Consider the following 24,608-nt stretch of genomic DNA (forward strand, 5'->3'; position numbering starts at 1 on the left):
TGATCACATACAGAGGTTTTAAGTATCGTTAAATATTTTGCTTTACAATAAATCTTAAGTAACATTTCCCCCCATTATTCTGTTTACAATTACATCTCTCCCCTCGCAACGGTTGCAGAAAGACAAATTTTATTTTTTTTTAGTGGATCTTGCACGCAACAGAGTTGTACAAGGTGATTTACAAGGTCCATTATAAAAAAAATACATCACGTCCATAAAAAAGATGGGACAGACACGAGTAGAATAGCGATACAGATCGGATATTGCATGTCAAAAAATTTCGATACAATCTGGGATGGTACGAGCAATCATAACAGACAGACAGACGAGCAAGTTTTTTTTTTTCTTTTTTGCGTGCAACTCACGACAGAACAGGACACATTAAATTAATGAATAGATCGTTAAAAAATATAGAGGAAGTTCTTTGGAGTTCCTGCATCGAGCGGTTATTGACGATGACGGACAGATCCTGTGTCTCTCTCAGGAACATCGTGAACGAGATTTTCAATTCTCTCATGCTTCCACCGGTGTCGGTGGCGCCGCTTCTTCCTCCTTTACCTTCTTTTCCTCGCCCTTCTTCGACCAGTCGGGTTTCTTCTGCAAAATCGAGAAAATGTTGCATCAGATAGTGGGAATCTTGTTACACGTTTCGAAATTAGACTCGCACACTGCAGTGCCGGGGTGAACGTTCGCAAAGCAGGCAGACGGTGCTTGAGATGGAGAGGTCAAAATTTCCGGAAAGGGCTATTCAGTCGGGAGAACTGAATGCCAAAAATCAAGAGAAAACGTTCTAGACAAAAATTGCTTCGTGTTGGCCGTCGGTGGACCGCGTTGCCATATACCATTCAATTGCGAATTTTTTCGTCCAGCTTCCGAGGTCGCCAATTCCGCGTGTCTTTCACTACCAAAAAGTTCTCTCAACGTTATGAAAAAAACGTCGTCTGGTATGGCTCGGTCTCCGAACATATCTACAAAGCCGTGCAGGTTATTGATGAAAATAAAAAAAAAACGACAAAACAATCCCCGAAATAACAAAAGGAAAAAAATTAATAAACATTGTGATGAAACAATGGTTTGCAACATTGCTGAAAATGCCGACGTCTAAACAAAATCACGAGTACAATGCGGAACAAATTATTGAAGTAAAATTTGCATTGAATAGCTGTTAAAATCGGAGAAAAAGCTTCTCTTCTATCCTATCTTCTATCCATTCTCTCACTTTCACACACTCACACAAATTATCTATTTTCTTTTTCTATCTATTCTCATCTATCGCACACATTATATCATTCTCTCCTACGCAAGCATGCCGAGCCACAAGTTGGTTATTAAAATTTTACCTTATCTTTTGACGCGTTCTGCAAACATAATGCAAGAGCAACATTATTAGTCAACAGATAAGACGTAGACATTGATTAAGCGTACAATTAAATTTTACTTAGCGCATCGTTCGTGGCTTACGAAAGTAAGGCACGATCGACATCGCGATCGACACGCATATTGATCACGGAAAATATTGTGGAAACTTTTTTTTTTATATATTATTATGCAAATATCGTAAATTACTGAGAGATAACGAAAGAGACGTCAAAGTGCGTGCTCGACCGTGAACAGACAACAAATTCTACACATATACAGCCTGGAAGCATGGCAGCCGACTGATGGCAATAAGGCAAGCTGCGAAAGAGCTTCAATTGCGTAAACAAACGAGTTTAGTTTTAGAGTGAGTGTTTCAGATTTTGTTTGTTTTTTCTTAGGCGAGCTTGTATTTTTCTATTTAATATTTTTTTTTTTTCTAACCTTTTGCATAGCACGCGACAAACATTTATCGGGCGAACGATTTTGCGTGGGAAAGTGCGCGGCAATTAACACGTGTAAAAAGAAGATAAACGAGGCGAGTGTGCGAAAGAACGGTAGGCAACAGTATAATTAGATAGTGAAGAGTAGAAAAACGCGAAGTGGGCAGGCATGTGTGAGTAAAGCGCTTCTGCCATTATGTACGAAATAAAAGTGGAACTGTGAGCTTCAAATATACTTCACAAGCCATTCTCACCTTTTTGTGCCCCTCTTAATCTTATATTTTATTTAGTTCGCGTCGGGTTACGCTCTATCGCGAAAATCTTTACGAAATTACGTCAAGTGAAATGGGAAATAGAGAAAACGCGAGATAAAAAAGGATACGAATACGGAAAACAAATTTAACAGTACTCTAATCGTCGTGTCGGAAAAAAATGAGATAAAAGAAATTAAACGATGCTTCAGAGAAAGAAAATTAGTGAAGTTTTACGAGAGAGAGAGGAACGGTACGATCTTCGATAACACATGACCTTTTTCCTTATCGAATATTTGAAATACGCGCTCGCGTAACATCGTCTAGAAGAATTTCTCTTATCACACGACAAGGAAATACGAGCACGCCCGAACGAAAATCGTATCTGATTTTGCATAAAATATATCGTAAAGTGCGATCACATTAACATTCTCATACACAGCGTCACGTTTCCATTACGTTGAACGAATCGGGAATTGGGTCAGTTTGAGTTATCGAGTTTCGTATCCAATAGACGCGCAAAGACAAATAGAAAAGAAAATAAAGATCAAAAGTGACCCGTCGCAGCGGGCGAATACACCAGAAATAAAAAGACTAAACCGCAAAAATAAGGGAAAAGTGTGGAGAAAACAGGGGAAAAATCTGCCGATGAGGGATATCGTGACAAAAGAATCGGATACACACGAGGAAAAGTCTGACTTATTCACGTGCGCTTTCTTCGTTTATTGCCACAACTTGTCGCTTTATGTGTAACAGTAGTATGTGAATATTTACGCAGGGTCAGCTTCTCTCTATGTCGCTCGTTTCGACCGTCTAGTCCGGGAAGAGGGATAATCAAATATATCGGTTAACTCCTAGGACTGTTTGTGCAATTTTCAGTCCTTACTCGTTAATTTGTTCTGTAGCGCTAACGAACTAGTTTGCCAACAATTCAAACGAACGTGACGGCGAAAACGCGCTGGCGAACACGCGAGACGTCAATAGAAACGGTATCAAAAGTCTACTACGCGTTTTTACGCATTTGTGTGTTTTTTTGTTTGTTTTTTTGTTTTCTCTTCTCTTTCATGCGCTTTTTCGCGGCTCATTTTCGCGCGTACGTGTTAAGTCGAATATATAAACATGATCATGTTAGTGTATTCGCCTCGAATGTATGTATGCGTGTGTATAGGAGTTTTTTATCTTTTTCGTTTATTCTCGATGTTTTTTTTTTTCCTTTCGTAGTAACAATCTTTATGTTTTATTGATATTTTGCGTTTATACTGTTTTACTTTCTTATATTAAATCTACTTCTTCGTCTGCCATTCTGCTTTCTCCGACTTCTTTGGCTGTGAAGAACAACACAAATTGCCTAATCAACTACTGCTACTACTACCACGAGTACAGATACGTACATATACGAGAAAAGATCTACAGACTGTCCTTTTGAGGAGATCGCGGTCGCGTGATATGAGAAAAGGCACTTGTCTACTAATCGATATTTATTGTTTAAACTTTAAACTATTACGGTCATTGAGTGTCGCGATACATTTTGCGGCCAATCGATTTCGCATAAATTCAGTAGTCTCGAAATGACAACAGCCACGCATATTTAACTGAAAGTATCGCGGTTCGATGAACCGATGATTAATTACTGCGCGATTATCTATTGTGTTCGAGGTTTTCGGGAAATTTAGTTTCCAAATTAGCTGATAAAATAGTGTTTCTCTCCGGGGAAATGTATTATGATAAATATTTCATGGTAATAATATCGAAATGCAAACAAGAGCACATGCCGCGAATCTCCTAAATTGGACACGTATTATGGACAAAAAACTACTAATACGAAGAAAACCTGCCAATTGGGTTTTGTACACAAAAAGAAAACCAGGGTCACAAAAACTGTTTCCACTGATAAAACACCGACTATACTACTACACTGATTACCCGTCGCGTTGTCATAAAAATTGAGCGTCCCATTGCAAAACTCAAAAATTGTCAAGGAACTTATCAATCGAAATTCAATATGCAGAAATATAAGATGCACGGACGTGATAAATTTGAAATAAAAATTACATCAAATGTTATCGTGATAAGTAGGAAAAATTATAAAAGTAAAAAGTTTTGATTTATATTCCTGCAAAGTTCTCATTTTGATAAATTCAAAAAACGCTTGAGTAGATCTTTGACGGGCAGAGAAAAAAACAATTTTACGGAAAAAAGTCACGTCTCCTAGACGAATTCTATCGATAACGATCGTCCTTACCTCTTTGTCCTCTTCCTCCAGGGTGAATTCCTTCTTCTTGACTTGTTTCAGTTGATTACGGAAATTAAACTCGGCGGCTTTCTTCTGGAGCTTGGCGAACTTGTTCTCGTATTTAGATACCTTCTTCAGGGTCGGTTTCATGCTAAGATAAGAGAATATTGTACGATAAAATATATTTGAGTCTCGATTGTTCTAACGAGAAATTATGTCGATTTAATTCGTTTTTAATTTAAATTCTTTGTGATATATGATATGTTATGATATATGAAAAAGAGAATACTTACAATTTACCTCGGAGATCATTGACCTGGCTGTTCAAGTCCGAGATCTGTACGCATCGAATATTTCTATTAATATTCATGGCATTTGATATTGTGGCATAATTTATTCATGCGCGTTTGTGTTTATGTATAAAAGAGGGAAAAAATCAACGGTCTCGAATATGTCCATTGCACAATGTGATATTTATTTGCAATGCGACAATATTTCATTATAATGACATTTTACAACAAATATACAAAGTATTCTAGATATCTAATTTTTTATATTTACAAAAGAAAGTTTTTTGAAAAAGAAAGCTGTACAATAATGGTTCTTGTATACTGCAAAGAAACATCGTATGAAACGCGGATTAGTGTACTCACGTGAACGACATGACAATCCAGCCGCAAACGGTTAATCGAAAAAAAAAACGAACAAGCGAATCAAATCGTATCAGTATGCGTCCTGCGTGGCAAAAGCAGGCAAGAGAGAAAGAGAGAGGAAAAGTTACATATGTTGAGCAAGCGCGCAGATATTCAGTTGGCGAGCCACTCGACGAATCGAGATTGACAGTAAATTGGCTTGCAGATTAACTGCGATAGCGGGTGACGGAGATGGAATAGAGGAGCGGTTTCGCGATGGAAGGCGGATAACGGGAAAACGGAGGGGGAGGTAAACGAAACTGTATAATAAATAATAACAAAAAAAGAACTATTGCGGAGAAATAATCTCACTATTACGAAATTTGTGTTGCGTGTAGCACACATTTTCCAAAAATATGTTTTGTGAAAAATGAAAATCTATTTCTTAATTTAATTACCATAAGAGAGTTTATATATTATAAATATAATAACTGCGCGATAAAATAATAGTCCACATAGAACTGTCATGATGTAAACATTGCGGTTAAAATCACTTTATCCGTTTATTTTTTAGCATTAAAAAAGAAAGAAAAAAATACAATATATGTAGAATTTGAAAACATCGTGGATTACAATTTTATAGCGATAGAAAGAAATTTCATAAATTGTTATGACAATAATAATTTTTATGATTTGTGCAACAAGGTATTTTAAAATCTGATGGAAAACATATATATGCAACAGATTGACAGTAGAAATTGTGGAATTATTTCCACGAAGGATTGAACGGATATCTGTGTAATCCGTCGCAGAAACTCATGCAAGGAGTAGAAAAATCGTCGAATTTGCTGCATTACGTACGCAGAATCTCGGAACAGATTAAATCTAAATGCAATTTCCAGTCGATTTATACCGCCGTGGTTGTCAGCGTATAAAGTCTCCATTTCTGAAAATATTTTTATCGCTCTTACGAGTGACACATTGATTATTCTTCCTTTGCGGAACTTCTTTAAGAGCGAGGCTTTGTTTGAAAGCCACTTGTCGGATTCCCCTCTTTTCTTCGTAGGAAACGTTCGACCGTTTTGTCCTCTTTTTTTTCTTATTCTCCTCCTCGCGCAAATTACGAGAAAGTGGGAGCGACACAAGATAGAAGGAGAAAGGAAAGTGAGGGATTGGGTACGATAGGGTGTGAATTTCATTCTGGCCAATCTGGGGACTGGCTGGTCGCGATCAGCCCTTTTGTCCGCCGTAGATGATGAGAAAAAAATTACAAAATCCACTACAATCCGTTTTCTAGACTGCCAGAGCTCTGTTCCTCTCACTCGAAGCGTGAAACTAAACCCTCGAAATCGATACTCGGTCGATTTCATTGACTGTTTTATACTCGCTTAATAACGACACGTTAATATAACACCACGCTCCAATTATTTCAAGATAACAAACGGTTTCGAAGCACCGATGTGAATAAATTAAAATCGTTTCAAACACTGCAAGAAATTCATTACCGGAAATGCATAATACACTTTGTAAATTCACATAATTATTTACACCAAAAATTTTCAGCAAAATCGGTTATGGATTTGCAGCGAACGTAGCGTTCTCAAAAATGATGAAAAACAGATTATTCTTGTTTGCAAAAAATTTTGTCGCGAAAGGAGAACAGAGTTCTGCCAAGTGGAGCCCGCTATTTACAGCCTAATTGAACACCATGACAAGAGGACACTGACAGACGGTGGTGCGTGCGAGTCGGTGCAAAATCAATTATGTTTCGCTTTAAGGACACCGTAGACACCTGTACGTGTTTAATCCAACGTCTCTCTCGCGATTCCATATACACATTTACTGTCCGTCTCACAAGGGTCAATCGAAGGGGCGAGAGGGCGGGTTCGATCAGTCGAACAAAAAGAAAACACAAGAGGGGAGGATTGCGGTCTGAAGATTTTCACAGCATGGCACTTCGGTCTCGTGATCTTTTAATCCATTCTTGAGCCAGTCCACCTTTGTGAGAGTTTTTAAGAATGTAGAAGAAAAGAAAAGCGTGGCAGGAAGAGACAACCAACTCTGTGACTTTTCGGGACGTCTGAAGGGCGTATACGATAATCGTTTTCCGAAGTCGAACGAAAATGATTTGCCGAGTATCTGTGTACCCATCGTCGAGGTAATGCTTTTCTCGATGCGATCTTGCGAGTATCGCAAAACGTTTATGATTTTGCAAGTAGCGAGGGTACTTTATCACGTTTTTCTTTTTTTTAATGTTAGAAATCGCATTAAAAAAGTTTGCGTGGTGCTACTTACTATTAAAAATAAGATAAGAACAATTGAGACGCGAGAAGTGGCTTATTTTTCTTTCTTCGTGACGAATATGAAGTGCCATACTTCTTATCGCGTGACTACTAAAGTGTAGGCGATAAACATGAATTAAGCGCCATTTACTCGATCGACTCGCGGTGCTTGTCGTAAAAAAATATTTATCATTTTCTAATCGCCGGAACCGGAACGAGATTAATAAAAAAATTGGCGACGGGCGAGTGCTCGTATTGTTAGTTGCAAACTTCAAATCATTTCGTTTTCATAAATCATTATTATCGTGCGCTTTTAATCGGTATACCGCTCAAGTTATTCCACAGCGATAATTAAAATGTTGCTGCGATTGACGTTACACTACTATATTTCATTTTTTCAAAGCCGACATGACGTCAAGTAATTCGTATTTAAATAATCATCGTGGAATAAATTTCGGATTTGCAACGGTCTTGATCGAGAAAAAAAGTCGAGAAGAAAGAAATGTAATTTATGTCACTTTATTATTCGTGAATATTATCTAATTGCATGTACGTTCTCCAAATATATTAATATAACAACGGGATTGCCTGTTTGGCAGCGATTAATTTGCGTGACGAGATACATGACTCCAGCAACGGGTATTCAGCAAAATGCGAATCTATCGTTAATCACGTAGAGCTCCGAAATATCAGGTAGTGATCGATCAAATCCTCAATTACATGAAATTAATCAACACAATAATGAAGCCATTCACCCATTTTCTCATAATCCTGTTACCGTGCTCAACAGCGCTAATTAACCCGTGTTCATTATGCATGTATATCGCACATCTTAAACAGTTTATTAGTTAGAAAAGCCATGCATGCGATAAAGCAAATTGGTTTGGCGGAGATATATTCCTGCTGTGTGTTAAAGGCAACGGGACAGAATAAGCAAAAGAGAGAGAGAGAGAGAGAGACAGACAGAGAAAGAGAGAAAGAGAGAGAGAGAGAGACGTGAAATAGACAAGAGACGAAAAAAAAGACAAGAGGAAGACATCGTAATCGATGTATTATCGTTTTCTCGATCTGCTATTGTTTCTTTCTTCGATTTCCTTTTCTGATTTTGCACCGCATATCTACGCACGCACGCACGCACACGCGCACACACACGCGCGCGTAGTCTCAGGCACACAGTGTCAGTTTAGTTCTCGCGTGAGACTAGGCGGGATCCCTTTCGATGATCCCCGTGGGCGATGTACTTTCTTCGATAGCGTACTTTTTTTTTTTTTTTTGGCAACAAATCTAGGGCAACTGCTTCTATCACTGCGAAATCGTGCGCCCTTCTCGTTTCACGATTATTTTTCTCGGCGCGCGATACGCAACGTTAACGTTCTCAATCTGCGATCGGCAATCGCATGAATCAATATGTGGACGGTTATGCTGCAAACTCGAGAAAAATATATGCAGGAGAGTATAGTATATAGTTACGAGAGTAACACAACAATGGCGTCTTCTCTATAAGCTTGCCCAGCCCTGACTCGAGAGTGAAGCTTGTTTTTTTTTAATGTTTTTTTTTTTTTTCTTTTTTGTTGGCGAGTTAGTAGAAAGCTCAGAGAGATATATTTGCGTTATGGTTAGATAATAGAGAGACAGTATAGACTTGTGACAAGTAGACACGTTATAAGAGAGCGAGTGGATACAGTGTTGCGCTTAGCCAGACAGCGAAGATAGACGTACAGAAGTGAACAGGCGGGTTGAGAAAGTTCACGGCACGTTACGCGATGAGAGACAAAACAAAAAAAAAAAGAAAGAAAGAAAGAAAGAGTGAGAGCAAGAGAAAACAAAGATCGAGCAAAAATATGCGACCGACAAAAATGGTTCCCGTTGCGGCACTTCATATACACGCGAAAAAGAGAAAAACTCTCGCCGTCGTTCGCGGCGCTCGTCCATTAAGCGTCGCAAAAAGATCGCATTCAAAAAATCAGATTGTCGTGGATCGTTGGTTATATATCATCGAGACAGGACTGATCAAGATTACAAAGATCCAAGGGGTGGGGGGGTGACAAAATGTTGTTGTGATAGACTCTTCCGTGCGCATCTCCTTCGTGGGAACTTTCCCCATCGGTCCGCGCCCCGGAGCGTATCTGCGTTCGCGCCGCAAATGTTTTTCTCCGAGAAAAAACATCGTGAAAGAGAGAGAACAACAATCGAAAGAGAAACATATGTACAGAAGAGGGGAAGTGTAGTCGGAAAACGAGAGACAACGCGAAGAGAGAGACGGGGTGAGAAAGGGTAATGCCCTTGTTTGATACGCGGGGGCCGGCGGGGGGAAATGATCAAAAGAGACGTGCGATTTGATGGTTGCTCTCTTTCTCCTCGCATTGTTCGCCGTTGTCGCTGCATTTTTTTTTGTCACTTTTCCTGTACCTCGTAGTCCCTTTTCCGAACTTCACGCTCCAAATCCCACTTCTGACCCTCACAAAGGTAGACGCGTTCGTGATACATGTGGCAAATCTGCTTCAACTCCACTACAAAGAATACGGAGAGTCTCTCAGAAATCTTTGGTTTTTCGATATGTTTGCTTTTCTGACAGCGATGGGCTACAGACGGAGCGAGGGACAGACAGCGCGTGACCGATCTCGCGCGATGTGTTAGGATCATTTACGAATCTCGTATCGCGGAAAAATGAAACTCGTTGAAATAATCATATTCAATTACCAAATTTTCACAGAATTAAATAACATTGCGTTGTAATGTGGCATGAATTTGTAAAACTTGATTCTCCAAAAAATAATAAAATTGCAAAATATTAATATAATAAATAGCTAAAGATGTAATAAAAATTTATTAAAAACTTTCCAAATGATAAAGTTACAAAATATTTTATAAATAATCATTAAAAATTTTCGGAAATCTATATTTGCAATAATTGCATTATCATTTCTGAAATAAATAAATTTATTACACGAGCGATGTACATTTGCAATCTGCAACACGAAATTGCATTATCGTATCTAAAATAAATAAACCTATTACACGAGCGAGAGATACGATAATTCCTTTCGTTCTATATAGAAGCTAACTGAATCCAGCTTTACATATTTTAGCAGAGAATATAAACCGCGCGGGCCGAATACTAATACTGTACTGCGAACGTTGTTGGAATCTCAATGAGAGAAACCTTGATCGCGTAATAAGCAAAACTTCCGAAATCCTTCCGACTCGAGTAAATTGGCGGTCCCTCTCTCGCTTCGCGTGCGCGGTAATAAAAGTTGCGCGGCACTCGAATGCCTAATCGCGCGGCACATTGGGAAAAATCAGAGGTGTTTCCTTCGGCGCGCGATGCGCTCGGAAATCTTTTCCTCTCCGTGAAATTGGAGAGATTGTTCTGTTCCGTCGGCTTTACGAGTGCATCACGAGGATACACGGCGCCGCCGCGGCCTCGACTGAACACCTTCGAGACTTCGATCCCTCGACCATTCGCACGTCCCGGACTATCCTGAACGTGATCGGAAGTGGCGTGAATGGAAAAATAAGGGAAAATCACCCGACACGACGACGTCGTGTTAGCGATATCGCACGAGTACCTACAAACTGCTCGTTGCTAAGCTAATTATCCACCGTTGCTCGTTTTTTTTACATTTTTCTATATCTAAAGTCCATATTGTTAAAACGATCGAACAAGACGACAGATTAAGTGAAAACGAGATTGCTTACGTTTCTCATGCTCGCGAATACTCTCTTCGATACGATCTAGTCTCGTCGAAGTAACACGAAGTAACACCGCGGCTGCAACGGACGCAAGTAAAAATAGAAACAAAAGGACGTTAGGTCCATTGCAGCGAATGCAGTTAATGTTGGTTACGTTCCGTCAAACTGTCCTCAAAGTCTCATCGAGAGTTTGGAACATTAGTGTCTCGCGAACATTTCCCTATCTAAGAGACGTGCAAACGTGCTCGAACCGAAGGTTCAAAGACCCGTCAACCAGAAACGCCTTCGAAAACCGTTCGACCAAGGGTGTCGCTCGGTCAAGCACGTGGTGGCGGAGTTAAAAAATCACGTGGATAAGAGGGGTGATGGGGACTGGACAAAAATAATCTATGCAGGTGACTCGACAGGCTCTTTCGTCTTTAGGCAAGCCGATCGTAATTACCTCGAACTCTTTCAACTTAATTTGCCTCTCGAGGTCATACTTATCGCCCTCGAGTGAGTATAGTCTGTTCCAATATGCCGAACAGATCGTCTGCAGCTCGGCTAAAAGAACAAAAAGTTAATGGAGAAAAAAGGCAAAATTGAGTCCACTGAGTGTTTTGTCATTCCCTGCCGTCGGCTCTTAAAAATTAACTCGCGATTGATTATAATATAGTCCTGGAATTATATGTATTTTTAAAAATAAGAAAAAGAATTGTATTGTGATAATTACGATATAATAAAAAATATTAAATTTGAAATGCTGTTCGATTTATCGATTCAATTCATTGACATTGATACGATAATTATTTTTAAAATATCAATATCAACAACTTGCTTTGTAATAATTTATTTTAGATAAATTCATGCTTAACGATAAAGAAATAATGTGCGTATTTGACGATCTGCGATTTTTTGTGATGTCTTACGTTAATAGTACGAAGGATCATTCGTGAGGAAATGTAATTATCATAAGGAGAGATAGAAAAGAAATGAGTCTTTCGCGTTGGAAGCGAGAAGCACGAAGCTGACAATTGCGTGATCGTTAACCTGACACGGGAGTAACGGAAATGGGGAAATTCGACGGGAGGAAATTGTGGGGAAGGGTGAGAAATACGGGGGCGTTGAAAGGTTTTCAGTCGGGTGATGCCTACTCGCAAATAATTGAACAAAATTCTGTCTACTCATGGCGCCTGCGAGAAAATTATATTACTGATTGTGAGACAGATCTACGTTGAGCGATTCTACAAGTCGCGTGGGATACTACGTTAGAGCTGCTGCTAGGTGAATACTCAGCCTCGACGCGTCTACGCCTAATTATTATTACGGATAGCTTATAAGTATGCAAATCGGAACAGTCGCTAGATACAGCGAGATGTGCTTCGCGCGTGGAAAAAAAAGACAGAGAGAGAGAGAGAGAAAAAAAAAGAAAAACGAACAGAAAAAGAGGTAATTGGTATTGGCGTTAATCGCAGCGTCGCGCTCTTTTGTTTGTCACGAAAAAACTTTTTCGACCTCCATATCCTTCTTGGCGACTTCGTACTCAAGGTCGTACTTCTCCCCCTCGAGAATGTTGATCCTCTTATGATACTGGTTCAGAATGGACTTCACGCTAGCTGTTGAAATTCAAGTTACTCCTTGAAAAATGTAATTTCACAGACAGCAGACACAAGAGGCAAGTTCCAAGTGTCTGTTGCGCTCGTGATTTTACCTTGTTTTTTTTTTTCTTTTACGTCACCGTATATATTGCTACATGTTGTAACGGATGTTATCGTAACTTTGCGAACAAGTACGAAGTCTGTCTCGCGCAGATGACTTGAGCGAACGATGGATGAAGTATGAGGGTGGGAACGAGTCTAGGAGTGAAACTGGTGTGGAAGCTAGATCAAATTGTTACGAAGTGTGCTGTCCTGCAGTGGCGTGAAAGACTGTTTCAAGTTTCGAGCGATGAAAGCGAGCTCTCAAATCGTCTGGAATGACTTTCGAGCTTGAGCACCACTGCGAAATTTGAAACAATCTCTCGAGTCCAGGAATGATAATATAGATACATAGACATTCGCGCGATAGATCGAAAATAATGCCATAGTAGGAAATAATAGAAATACAAATTTCCACAATTGAAACAAGCATCAGACGATATGCGGTTTTTTTTTTTTTTAAGAGTAGAAAAAATGAGTAGAAAGAAAATAATAGTGCACGTTGTGAAGCGATATATAATAATTTATCATAATCGGACACCTAACATATGTTTTCAGAAGTGATGTTATTCTGTTATTCTGACGCGCTTCGTGTGAGAATAAAGTGAGTAGTCACAAGCCGTATTAACACAATAGTCAAAATGCGAATAATCCAAAGTTTTTAGATTACCATTAAGTTCGACAGAGATTTCGTGACAGAATTAAACGAAGAGAGCAGAGAGATTGAAGACAGTAAAAAGACATCGCGCGCACGTTAATGCGAAGAAAAACAAGGTGCGGACACTGAGCCCAGAAAATCGACGGCAGTGTCGTGTGTTACGTAGACGTAGAACAAAAAGAAAAGAAAAGTGTGAATGGAAAACGGTGCGACGAAATAATGCGAAGCTCGTGTCTCTCTCGCCCGACTGCAAAACGGAAGCTACGACGAACGATTCAAGTTTCAGCGAAGAGCCGTTAATCATTTGCGAAGTTGCTCAATAACGATTATTCATCGGCTCGTCGGTTGATGAAAATAGTCTCGACGAGCCGAACTCGTAAACCCTTTCGCGAAAATTAAAGAGGAAAGTCGTTTTAATGCTCCCTAAGTCTTATAACAAATCAAAAACTTCATCGATCTTACTAATCTTTTGACAAATTTAATTGTCTCTATTTCTTTCATTATTTTTTAGTTACGTAATCGTTTTTCATGCTATTTTTACTATAAGCCGTTGATTAAGTCGAGACGTTATCGACCGTCGTCTTCCAAACATAGTCGGCGTGTTGTAAAATTGTGCAATCAGCAATCCCGCGATGCCGGCCTCTCTGCCAAAACTAATTATGTTCATCGTCATCATGCGCGAATATGCAACCGGGCGGAGATTGGTGCGTTACACAAGTGCAACAACATTGAGTATCGTTACAGTGTCGTGTGAGTGCCGCGTTATTATTCTGCACGTCGCGTAAACGTTCTCGCAACTGTTGCTCTCTCAAAAAGTACCTCGAAATCCTTCTTCTTAACAACATACTCGATGTCAAATTTTTTATCCTCCAATGCCGTGATCCTATTGTGGTACTCGCGCAGCACGCGCTTTATGGTATCTGTGTAGCCCATCAGAAATAAATAAATATGTAAAACAAAATGAAAACGCGCACGTGCGATTCACGCGTTCGGATCGTCTGAAAATGTATATTTGTGCTCTATCGAGTTTCTTTGCCGGGGAATTCGAGAATATTTTGAGAACCCTTGCATTATAAGAGTCTAATCTTGAAAATCGCGTACCAATTACTGTACCTTTGACGCGTTTTCTATCTCGGAAAAGAAAATTGAGTAAACAGCAATCTGCAAAGAAATTGATGAAACACGACGAGAAATGCAATAAGGCTAAACAAAATTCCGGCCTGTGTAACTAAAGATGAATATTGCGAACGATCAATTACTGCGCTGAAGAAAATTTTTTCTAGATAGATGCAACTTTACGTTTGCTCAATGAAAGACAGACTATAACACAGATGTAAGAAATTCCCAAAAATTGTTCAAAATGTTGATTAATTGATATTATATCAATTTTTTGAATGCATTGTTCCTGTATAATAATCCTCGTCGCTAACCGAAATTAATATTGAGATGTGGTAAAATAGTTTACTGTTGGAATTTATAGCTCAGGGAGAAGTAGACGAACTATACTTTGCCGAATATATTTGGCCTAAACACGACTCTCGCGCGCGCGATAGTTTCTTGTAAGATTACGTAACGAAGCAAAGTACCTTCATTGGCGTCATCGACATTCTTCGGCTTTCCGCAGCGTTCCTCGATTATACGCCTCCTCTCGGCTGCTTTTCTTTCCTGCTCCTTTTTCAATTCCTCGGCAGCTTTCTTACGCAACAGCAACTGTAGATATACGACAGATTCGTGAGATTTGCGACAGGAAGGAAAAACATTTCGTAAGCAAGCGAGAAAAGTTCCGCACAATGTATTTACGCGATTTGCCGACGAATCGGTTTCTAATGGCATGAAATTGACGTAATTTAAATGGAAATTTAAATTTAAGTCCGGAACACCAGTAGCCTACTGCTACAAACTGTATGAACAATTTAAATTGCACGCGATGATGCGGATTATATTATTATTGTGCTTAATCTAATTTAATAAATATAAAATCGGCCATTATACGCTTGATTAATTATATGTTTAAATAACTATTAAAATAAATATACTTGAATGCAATATTATACGTGCAATTAACTCTTGTAACTCTATAAATATGCGTCATATAACAACAGAGGAAAGGCCAAATGGAAATGAATTAATACGAGCTAATGTCATCTATAAATGTAACAACATATTTATTGAAAACTCGTCAGCGCCAGTATTTATCGATTCATTAACGTTAACGGAGAGAAGAATAATTACGACGTTTGACTCAAGGAAACAATATCTCCATCGCTTACTCATGAAATAATAATTTAAGCCCGCGGCTAACGCCTCTCTCTTCCGGTCAGCGGGCGAAATAACGTCGTTTAGAATTCGGTGGATCACAAATATTGACATAGCGGAAGGAAAGAAGGTGGATTTACGGGAAAATAACATTCCGCTGGACCGGCAAACGCGGAAAGATTCTCCAAGAGGTAATCTGCATATACACACGGGAAACTTTATGTACTGCAACTGCGAACGTTTGCGACGGTGCATGAAGAGGGGCAGCGGGGACGGAGAGGCGCGTGGATGTTCTGGAGAATGCTGCGCGACGATGGAAACAGAGTGGCGACCGTGAGACGGGTCCATAAAGTAAAGATAAAAAGGCGAGATAAAGTTGGGAAAGTCTCGGACGCTCCGCAGCGGCGGCGGCGGCGGCGGTGGCGGCGGCGGCGGCTGGAAAACAGAACGCCGGGACGACGAGGGGAGCGAGGAGAATAAGAGAAAGTAATAGAGAATTGGATGTGGCCGTTGCGGGAAATATTTCGCGAGAGATTCGGCACAAAGGAGGCAAAGAGGATTACCGCGATATTATTCGGAGGCTCGTGCAGCGGCCGGGGGAGGATTATGGCATGCGATGAAGCAATAAGGTAAATCGAAAACGGGAAGCTCGACTTGGTTATATCGATAATGAATGCCTGATGGCAAAAGTATTGATGTAACATGAAACGTACTTTTGAAAAAAGTAACGCGGCGTTGAATTAACGCGGAGAATACTGTTTCGTTTAACGGTAAAGTGAAATATGACGAAGGATTCGCGCGACTTACCGCAAACGGGGTTTTTAAAGAGGATATCCCGCGAGAGTTCGAAAACTTCCGTGTCGTCGCGCGACGAAATTTCGAAGAGAAAGAAGTAAAAAGCCGTCCATAGACTTACCCTAAGCTTCTTCTTCCTGTCGGGGGTCATGAAACCCTTCTTCGCCTTCTTGGCTTTGGAAGCCTCTTCGAGGCGGGCGCGGACCTCCGCCCTCTTCCTCTCGGTCTCCGCCTGTTTCCTCTTCTTTTCCTACATTTTTCGGGCGAAACTCCCTTAAAACATCTCATCTGAAAAAGCCCCGAAGCGCCTCGCGGAGGTGCAACGCGAATTCGAAAAGTGTTGCGCAATACAAACTCATCTAACATTTTTCGCACTCCCGTTCTTCTGCTTTTTGAACTAAACTTTTTCCGCGAGTCTTAAATTGAAACAGCTGCATTTACAAAAAAAAAAAGAAAAGAAAAAAAACAGTTGCTACGGTATCAATTTTTCTAAATAAAAATTTAAAAAAGAACAATAACTCTACTGGGATATTAATTCTAGCATTATAAAGAATGTTGCCTTATCTTATACTACTGTTAGTAAAATTTTTCATTCTCTAGCATATAAAAATGTAAACGTAAAAAAACTAGGCAGACTGATTACATATTTCTATTCTGCATGAAAAAATATTACCGCTGTTTTTGATTTCTTTCGCAAAATTAATATAATTAATTAAAAGTATATTTGAATTCCGTTCTGTAATAAAATGCGCGTAAGTTCTCTGTTCCGACGAAAGGATTCCTTTCATCCGCCTGGTAAGTGGTCGTCTTTTAAGAAACGACTCTACGTTCATAGCTAGTTTCCTCTCTTACGTACATCCTCGATGCGCTTCCTCTGCAAAAGAGAGAGAGAAAATTTCTCGTTAGTACGCTCTGTGTCCTCGGTCGCATGTACGCGATACCTGAAACACTTTTTACAGCGCGATCCTTTCGACTATGTAAAAGGATATTTCTCAACGGCAATGGAAGAGGAGGCGGACAAGAGAGACGGCGAAGGAGAGATTACGTCTCTAGTGTTCCAGATTTCGCCATCAAGTAATACCTTACAAAGCATTAGCGTAGCGACCATGTTTTCACGTGTTTCATAGCAATGCAGAGCTAATGGAGTCTGTCTTAAGTGATATAACTTTGTCGCCGTTAAGCGCTACAACACAATGTCCGGAGCGAGCATCTTGTAATATCGTTTTACGCCAAACTGCTGTGTCCCGCTTATGACGTTACGCGCGCACTCCGGCCGGCCGTTAGCTCTGCATCCTCTGTAAGCTGCGCAGATTTCAAACGACCGACAAAATCGATGATAAAAATAATATTTGTGGTCGCGCTGAAGCAACGAATTTTTATAGCACGACTTTAAACCTTGACATCGCGAGAAACGTCGTTGGGCAACAGCGCGGCTGTGTCGCTATTAATAATTGACGACCACGCATCGCGAAAAATGATTATAACAAAAAAAAATTATTTGCATTTTTAAAGCTTTTTTTTACTCGATAAAAATGTAAAGCGTGGCGCACGCTGCGAAACTGCATGTGTGTTGTTAAATAAGAAACATTACACACTAATACATTTATAATGAGAGGAAAATAAAGCATTATAAGGGTATGCGACGTTACAAAGGGCGTTCCACGCTGAAAGGCAGAAATCATTCTTTACACGAGTTTTGTATCTACTTTACCCCAAGTCTGTCTGATTGCTTTATACATTTGTCTATGATGCTCGTTCTTGAGAGTTCTACTTTTAACTACGATGGTTCTCCAATTAACTTTAATTGAAGAAAAAGCAAAAGTACATTCACGAGGGAGCTGTTGGATCTTCGCTCACGGTGACGTAATAAATTACTTAACGAGTAGTATTAATTAATCAAGTTAATAAATATTTTATAATATTATATGAATAGTAATGACTTGATATTTAAAACTGTTAAAATCGTTAAAATTACAAAACGTCTTTTTCTGAATTTGTCGCGCCTTTTATTATCTTTATTTTTGAAGACGCGGTTGTTAGGAACTTGTAGCATTCTACACAGTTTAAACAACGATGAAACTGAAATAACTCGAACTTTACACTTGAAGTGATACAGTATAATGCTAACTTCGTAATTATCAATAGAAAGTTTGTGTAAGCGAAACGTTTTCCGCGTCCACATTTTGAAGCCAGCGCTTTGCGACTTCGAATAAACGAACCTGCGACGCTGTGTTCATATAACAGTTTTAATCAGTAAATGGAAGTTTTCTAACCGATCTTCGATAGATGACATTTCTATTGAGTGCACTCGCGCCGAGTTTCACTTCACAATGTACACTGACAAATATCAAGTATTTTCGCGTCTCAAAGACAAAACTTCTTCGTGCCATCGTGAGCGAAAGGATTCGAATCACGATGAAAGGATAGACCGTTTTACGAATATGGCCCGGGAAAGGCGGAAGAAAAACGGAAGATCGAGCTGGAAAGACAGGAAAAAAGACGGCAGCGGTAAAATACAAAATGAGATATAAATTACTACGGAGATCGACAAATCAAGGAGAAAACGAATCTTTCCGGACGTGAATCTGCAATTGAAAATCTGGAAAGATTTTGTTCTTCTAAGGATAACGCGAGTGACAAATAGCTCGCTCGAATGGCAAGAAAGAGCAGACATAAAGTAAGGAGAAGAGATCCGCGACGAGGAGCGCGTTAAATAATGCCGAAATAAGGACGAGAGTGTGACGATAAATCAGGCAAAAAGTCGGGTCGCGGAGCATATAACGGAGACAACGGACATGTCGGTCGTAATACGACCAGTTCCATTTCCCGTTTCTGCAGAGCGGAAATTTTACGGTGAAATTCGCGGAATATATATTCTCCGCCGCGCGAGACCAAAAACCTTCATTAACTTTTACATTTGTGGTTCACGACGCGCAAATTGGCTTCATTAGACGAAGGAAAACTCTATCCCATCGCGTAAACGAAGAATTGTCGTCCGCAAGGTGGACATTACGCAGGAATGATGACGTAATCATCAAGATAAAGAACTTTATGGAAGATCTATTGCTTATTTAAGAACTTGAATATAGCTGTCACTAAAATTATGGAACTAAAATTTCTTTTCAAGATTTTTCAAGAAGTTTGTTTCAACGCGCGAAATGCGACCCGCGATATTAGAAATAAAATTTGTGCTAAGCTACCGATGAAAAATGAAAGAAGGGCGGAGAGTGAAACGATCAAGTAGGATATTGGAGGAGGAGGAGAAGGAGGAGGAGGAGGAGGAGGAAGGGAGTGCCGTGCTACATCGTGGAAGGTTTCTTGCGCGAAAGAAAGGCAGAACGAAGGATAATCGTAACGAGGAGCGAGCTTCTATGATCGCCTCGTCATTCTACGTAGCATATAAATCTTTTTCAGGGCGCACAAACTGTGTGGTTCATCCTTGACCACCATCTATATCTGCTACTATAAGCTGCTTGAAAATGCCACTGTGGGAGAAAAAACGAGGCTCGGTCTGTTCGAGCCCTCGACGGTCGGAGCTTTGCACATAAAAGCTTGATACCGTAGAAGTATAACGTTGTAGGAAAATGATTTATTCATTGAAACGTGTATTTGATACTGAATTTTTTACGTTGGAATATTATTACATTACATAAAACTGCAGTTTGATATAATTTCAATTTTGATTTATTAAAATAATTTAAAAATTGTGAAATTAATAAATTAATTTTAAATATTTGCTGCGATTGAAGTGAATCAAATACACTTTTCGATAACTCAAATCAAAGGATAGAACATTCAATAGAATCTCATTATTCTATTTTTATTGACAAGATCTATACTATTTTTTTTTTTTTTTTTGCTAAAACTACGGTTTATGCTAGCGGTCTCTCACAGAATCACAAAAAGCACAAACGATGCATACCTTTCAATAGTAATGCTAATTTTACTGCGCGGGTCAACAGTAGGACGCGTAGATGTTTCGGCGTTTCCCGTCCAAGTTTGAAGGTCAGCAACGTCGTAAAACGTATTCACGAATGATGCAATATGGAAAAGAAAATGTAATGTTAAGGACTATCCGGTATGCGGTTTCGCGGAAACTGCTGTGGTTCCCTCTCGACCGTTGCTTTTTTAAATAATAAGCTCTTTTAAATAATAAGAACAAGAGGCGCATATTAAAAAAGAATCCGGAGTAGAATACACACCTGACCTCATCGTCCGCCATGGTGGTGGCTGCTTGTTACACGCGTCTACCTAGAAAAAGTCGCAGAAGGATACATTTTTTATTGGCATGCACATACAGTGATGAAAATCTCTCGGCATACCGGCGTACACGCTATTAATAGCGCGTACCATCGGCACCCTGCTCGTTAAAATAAATAGGGGCGTGCATAAGCAAGCGCAATAAACGCGCCTGCAAACCACAGTGCGCGGTACAAGGTTGCGCGGGAGCTATATATGAAGTTTTTGCATATGCATATTTGCTTGTTAACATACGTAGAGACGCTTTCACGCTTTTGTAATACACGCGCCAGTTACAAATGGAGCGGACGAAAATAATGACGGAATGACGTCAATGTTAGATGTAAACTCTCGCGGATGTCCGCGTAATCGCGTTCACGCTGCGTGCGACTGAAATAATATAGAGCGGGGTCTGACGAAAATTTATCGTCACCACGTCTATCTTTCTCGATAAATACGATCAATTCGCCCTCGCGGAGTCGATAAATCACGTCGTTACGTGCGTGGATTTCACCGCCTAACGCATCAAGCGCGAACGTGTGCGCGCGACGACGGTGTAGAATATCCGGCGCGCGAAAATAGACGCCGGCCGTCCCCCCCTCCACTTTCCGCGCCGCGCGTCGTCGAGACGTTGGAGTACGTCGGCGATCCAAATTTGGATGCAACGATCCGGTATATCCCATCGTCGGCGGATTCAACTAGATTCGATGTCGAAACGGCGAGACGAACGGATAAACAAAATCGCGCACGCCGCGCTGCTGCGCGAGAGAAGCTTTCGCCGACGAATATATACGCGTCAACCTGTCGCGTTATTTACGCTATGACATTTTATTCGAAACAGATCCGCGTTACAGCTGAGGGAGAATATCGCGCGTATCAACGCGACGCACGATTCCTGTTATTAGTCCGAGACCGCGCAATGTGGAATATCAGCTCGCTTTCCGCCAGGCACAAAGCGGGAGACAACAAAGTTTCAAAACAGATAACTTATATAGGTAAACTTCTGTGCGCGCAACCGAAATTGTGCAATTCGGTTACGGAGATAACAATTGCGCATTTAGCGGCACTTGCACCGCGGCCAACGACGAGCTCGTTGTCGCAGCTCCGAAACATTCAAGAAGATAGATTGTACTTGTCTCTACAGCGACATTTCGCATTCCGAAAATACTTAGAAGCATTACAGTTACAAGATACAGGCAAAATATAGCGTAACGTTTGTAACAAACGCCCGACAATGGTAGAACAAGATGCCATTAGTACCATGCTGCGCGTGTATACATAAATTCTTTATAAATCTCTCTTCCTTCCTTTTCTGTTTTATTATTGCATAAAATAATCATTTATCTTTAATAATTATTAATTACAATTATTAATTAATTAATTAAGAATGACTTTAATATTATTAATTAATAATTAATAATTAATAATTAATAATTATTGATTATTAATTATTAATTAAAGTTAAAATTCAAATAATGTACAGTATAATTGAGTAACTTGGGAATATAAAAATTGTTGATAAATGCTTAGTCAGCAATGTTTTCTACGAATTATAATATATATTTTTTTAAATATTTCTCTAAATATTAATAATTATTTTTTATATATTATGTTCTTTATTTAAATTTCTGCACATTTTAGTGTTCTATAATTGCTGCAAAAAGAGATTGAATATAATTGGAATATAATTTTAAAATCCTGTTTCTTGCACCATGAATAACGTTGATATACTTATTAATACGAAATAAATATGAAATACGTTGACATAATTATTTGTTAATATTGGTAAGATATTGTGAATCGAAATCGAAACTTTATGAAAACTGTGTTAATCAAATTTTTATCCGTTCGATCATTAATCGTTTGTACGACATGCTGCAGCGACTCCTTTTATATTTTTAACGGGCGATCGCCTTCGCTAAGTATAGATTTCCTCTTGCTCGCACCATTCTAAGACACGTCCTACCACATCGAAACTTTCAGAGGCGTGTGCCGTCTCCGATGTCAAAGAGGCAAACCGCACCGTAAAAATAGACAACTTGCTAAATCTCATTAAACTATGCAAGACACTTCAAAAAGGGCGATCGCTTAAAAGAAACTGTATTTTACGTGTACTTTGTTATGCAAAAACGAGGATATAACACAATTTTTTTAATTAAAAAATTCGCAACTGACAAGTAAAGATTGACGTAAAAATTTGACATAAATTTCAACATTATTATTGATGGAGATCAATTTCTACAACTTTTTTTCTAAAAATTGAAATGTAATAAGGAAAGTAATGAAAAAAAAATCTACAATCAATGCGCACAAATCTGCCGAAAACGCCTGGAATCATCGATTTGGATCGATCAACGGAAGAAGTCGTCCATCACTTTCAAAACTTTGCATCACTTTCGAAACGATCGATTGCTCGTCGATGATCGCCGATCCGTCACTATCTCGGGATGCTTGTGCGGATTAACCGTCACATCCTTGAAAAGTATCTCTCGTGCAGCCACTCGTCTCACTGACACTCGATAGAATGTAAAAACTTCTCAACGAGGTTCTTCCCGAACATCGAAGCCTTTCGAGAGCAAAGACTCACTCTTTGAAAAGATCGCGAGTCTTCCATCTTTCTGTCTCTTATCCGATGATTTTTCAGGTCCAACCCTGGAGAACGCGGGACGGTCGACATTTTCCAGGACACTCTCGCGATAACGGCGAGGACAACGGAGAACCGCGGAGACCGCAGGAGATGGGCTTACCTTGTGGAGAAAGCTCGCTGGCTGCGACTGGCCAACCGGACCTTAGGCAGCTGACTGTGCCATCGTGGTTACTTAGTCGACTTCGTAGACCTCCACCGTAGGCCGTTCACGTGGCACGGCACGACCAATGGCGGCACTCTATTGGTCATAAGCATTTTTAGGCGAGAGCTCTGCCCGCTCTGCTTGCTGCCAAAAATAATCGGAAACTGAAAACGGAGCCGGGTCCGCTTGGTACGTCGCTAAAGCTCGCTAAGCTCGCTCGTCTTCTCGTCTTCTTCTGATCTAACTTACCGTATCACCATCGCTGTTATGAGACGAGAACGAGGCAATCTTGAACTTTGTTCGCCCTGGCACACCGCTAATTACGCCGCGGTTATCAAAGAACAATATTTGATCGTGTACTATCATCAGTGAAATTTCGAAACAAAGTAATTTTTGATAGCCCATCTATTCGTAAAGCGATGACACCGATTTCTCTTTACACATCTGTGCAAAGGCAAATTTTTCTTAACACATAGATGTAACTTCAAGGAAACATTTATTTATACTGAATATAGAAAATAATATATTAGCATGTTTACAAGATTTATAAATACGCATGATATATTTATTTCTATTAATGCGACAATTATTTTAGTCTTGCTATATATGCCTTGAATCTGTTAAAAATTATTAATGTCCCGTTCGCAGCTCCGTGGAGGAAAACTGAGATATTATCGGCACCATCTGAATTTCTCGCGCTTGCAGCTGTTTGGCACTAAACGCGGTAACGGTGACGGAAACGTCGACACGCTCCAACGTAATACAATCGTATCGGCGTAATGTCATCGTCGTATTTCAATGAAGCTCTTGGCCCGAAAGCAGAAGTTGCGTGTGTGCTATATATGAAGGACTCGTGAAACATTCTCTATCTAAAAGCTGCCAAACATGACTCATTCCCGTAACATTAATTACATACAAAGTATCGGTGCTAATGTTGGTCTAACGCTGCCTTTATAGATATCGGCATATAATCCATTTTAATGCCATTTATGTATAATGATTATTTGAACATTAATAGCGTCCGGTTACATATGAACTATTATTCAATGATATTTGTGTTATGCGCGAAAATACTATTATCATCAATATCATTATATTGATGATAATAGTAAATAGCTATATTTGCTCACGTGAATAAATTATAAGAACATTTATACACTAATCAAAAGCACAATGAGAGAGTTGCGCTATTTTATTTATTTATTATTTATATTTGTTTACTATATTTTTGGATTTTCAAAATTAATTTAAAAATATCAAAATTATTTTCTAGATTAGAGAGAAATTTTGGGATAAAAAATTATT

At 39.5% G+C, this 24,608-nt stretch overlaps 1 protein-coding gene across 19 annotated transcripts; it reads right to left on the reverse strand.

The window, feature by feature from the left end:
* On the reverse strand, positions 1-23,392 carry wupA (wings up A). 19 transcript variants are annotated; one of them, XM_012371819.2, is made up of 10 exons: positions 23,262-23,392; positions 20,483-20,526; positions 17,132-17,149; positions 16,397-16,525; positions 14,811-14,934; positions 11,333-11,433; positions 4,577-4,620; positions 4,293-4,434; positions 1,341-1,358; positions 1-597 (listed from the first exon to the last, which is right to left on the reverse strand). In XM_012371819.2, the coding sequence occupies exons 2-10, from the start codon at positions 20,495-20,497 to the stop codon at positions 514-516; spliced, it is 675 nt and encodes a 224-aa protein (XP_012227242.2). In that variant the 5' UTR covers positions 20,498-20,526; positions 23,262-23,392; the 3' UTR covers positions 1-513. The 19 variants fall into 19 exon arrangements, with proteins under 19 accessions (XP_012227242.2, XP_012227240.2, XP_012227239.2 ...); XM_012371817.2 differs by lacking the exon at positions 11,333-11,433 and adding an exon at positions 12,385-12,485; XM_012371816.2 differs by lacking the exon at positions 11,333-11,433 and adding an exon at positions 14,044-14,144 and having other exon boundaries at positions 23,262-23,385.
* Positions 23,393-24,608: the final 1,216 nt, after the last annotated feature.

Source organism: Linepithema humile, chromosome 4 (genome assembly GCF_040581485.1).
Source record: "Linepithema humile isolate Giens D197 chromosome 4, Lhum_UNIL_v1.0, whole genome shotgun sequence".
NCBI lineage: Eukaryota > Metazoa > Arthropoda > Insecta > Hymenoptera > Formicidae > Linepithema > Linepithema humile.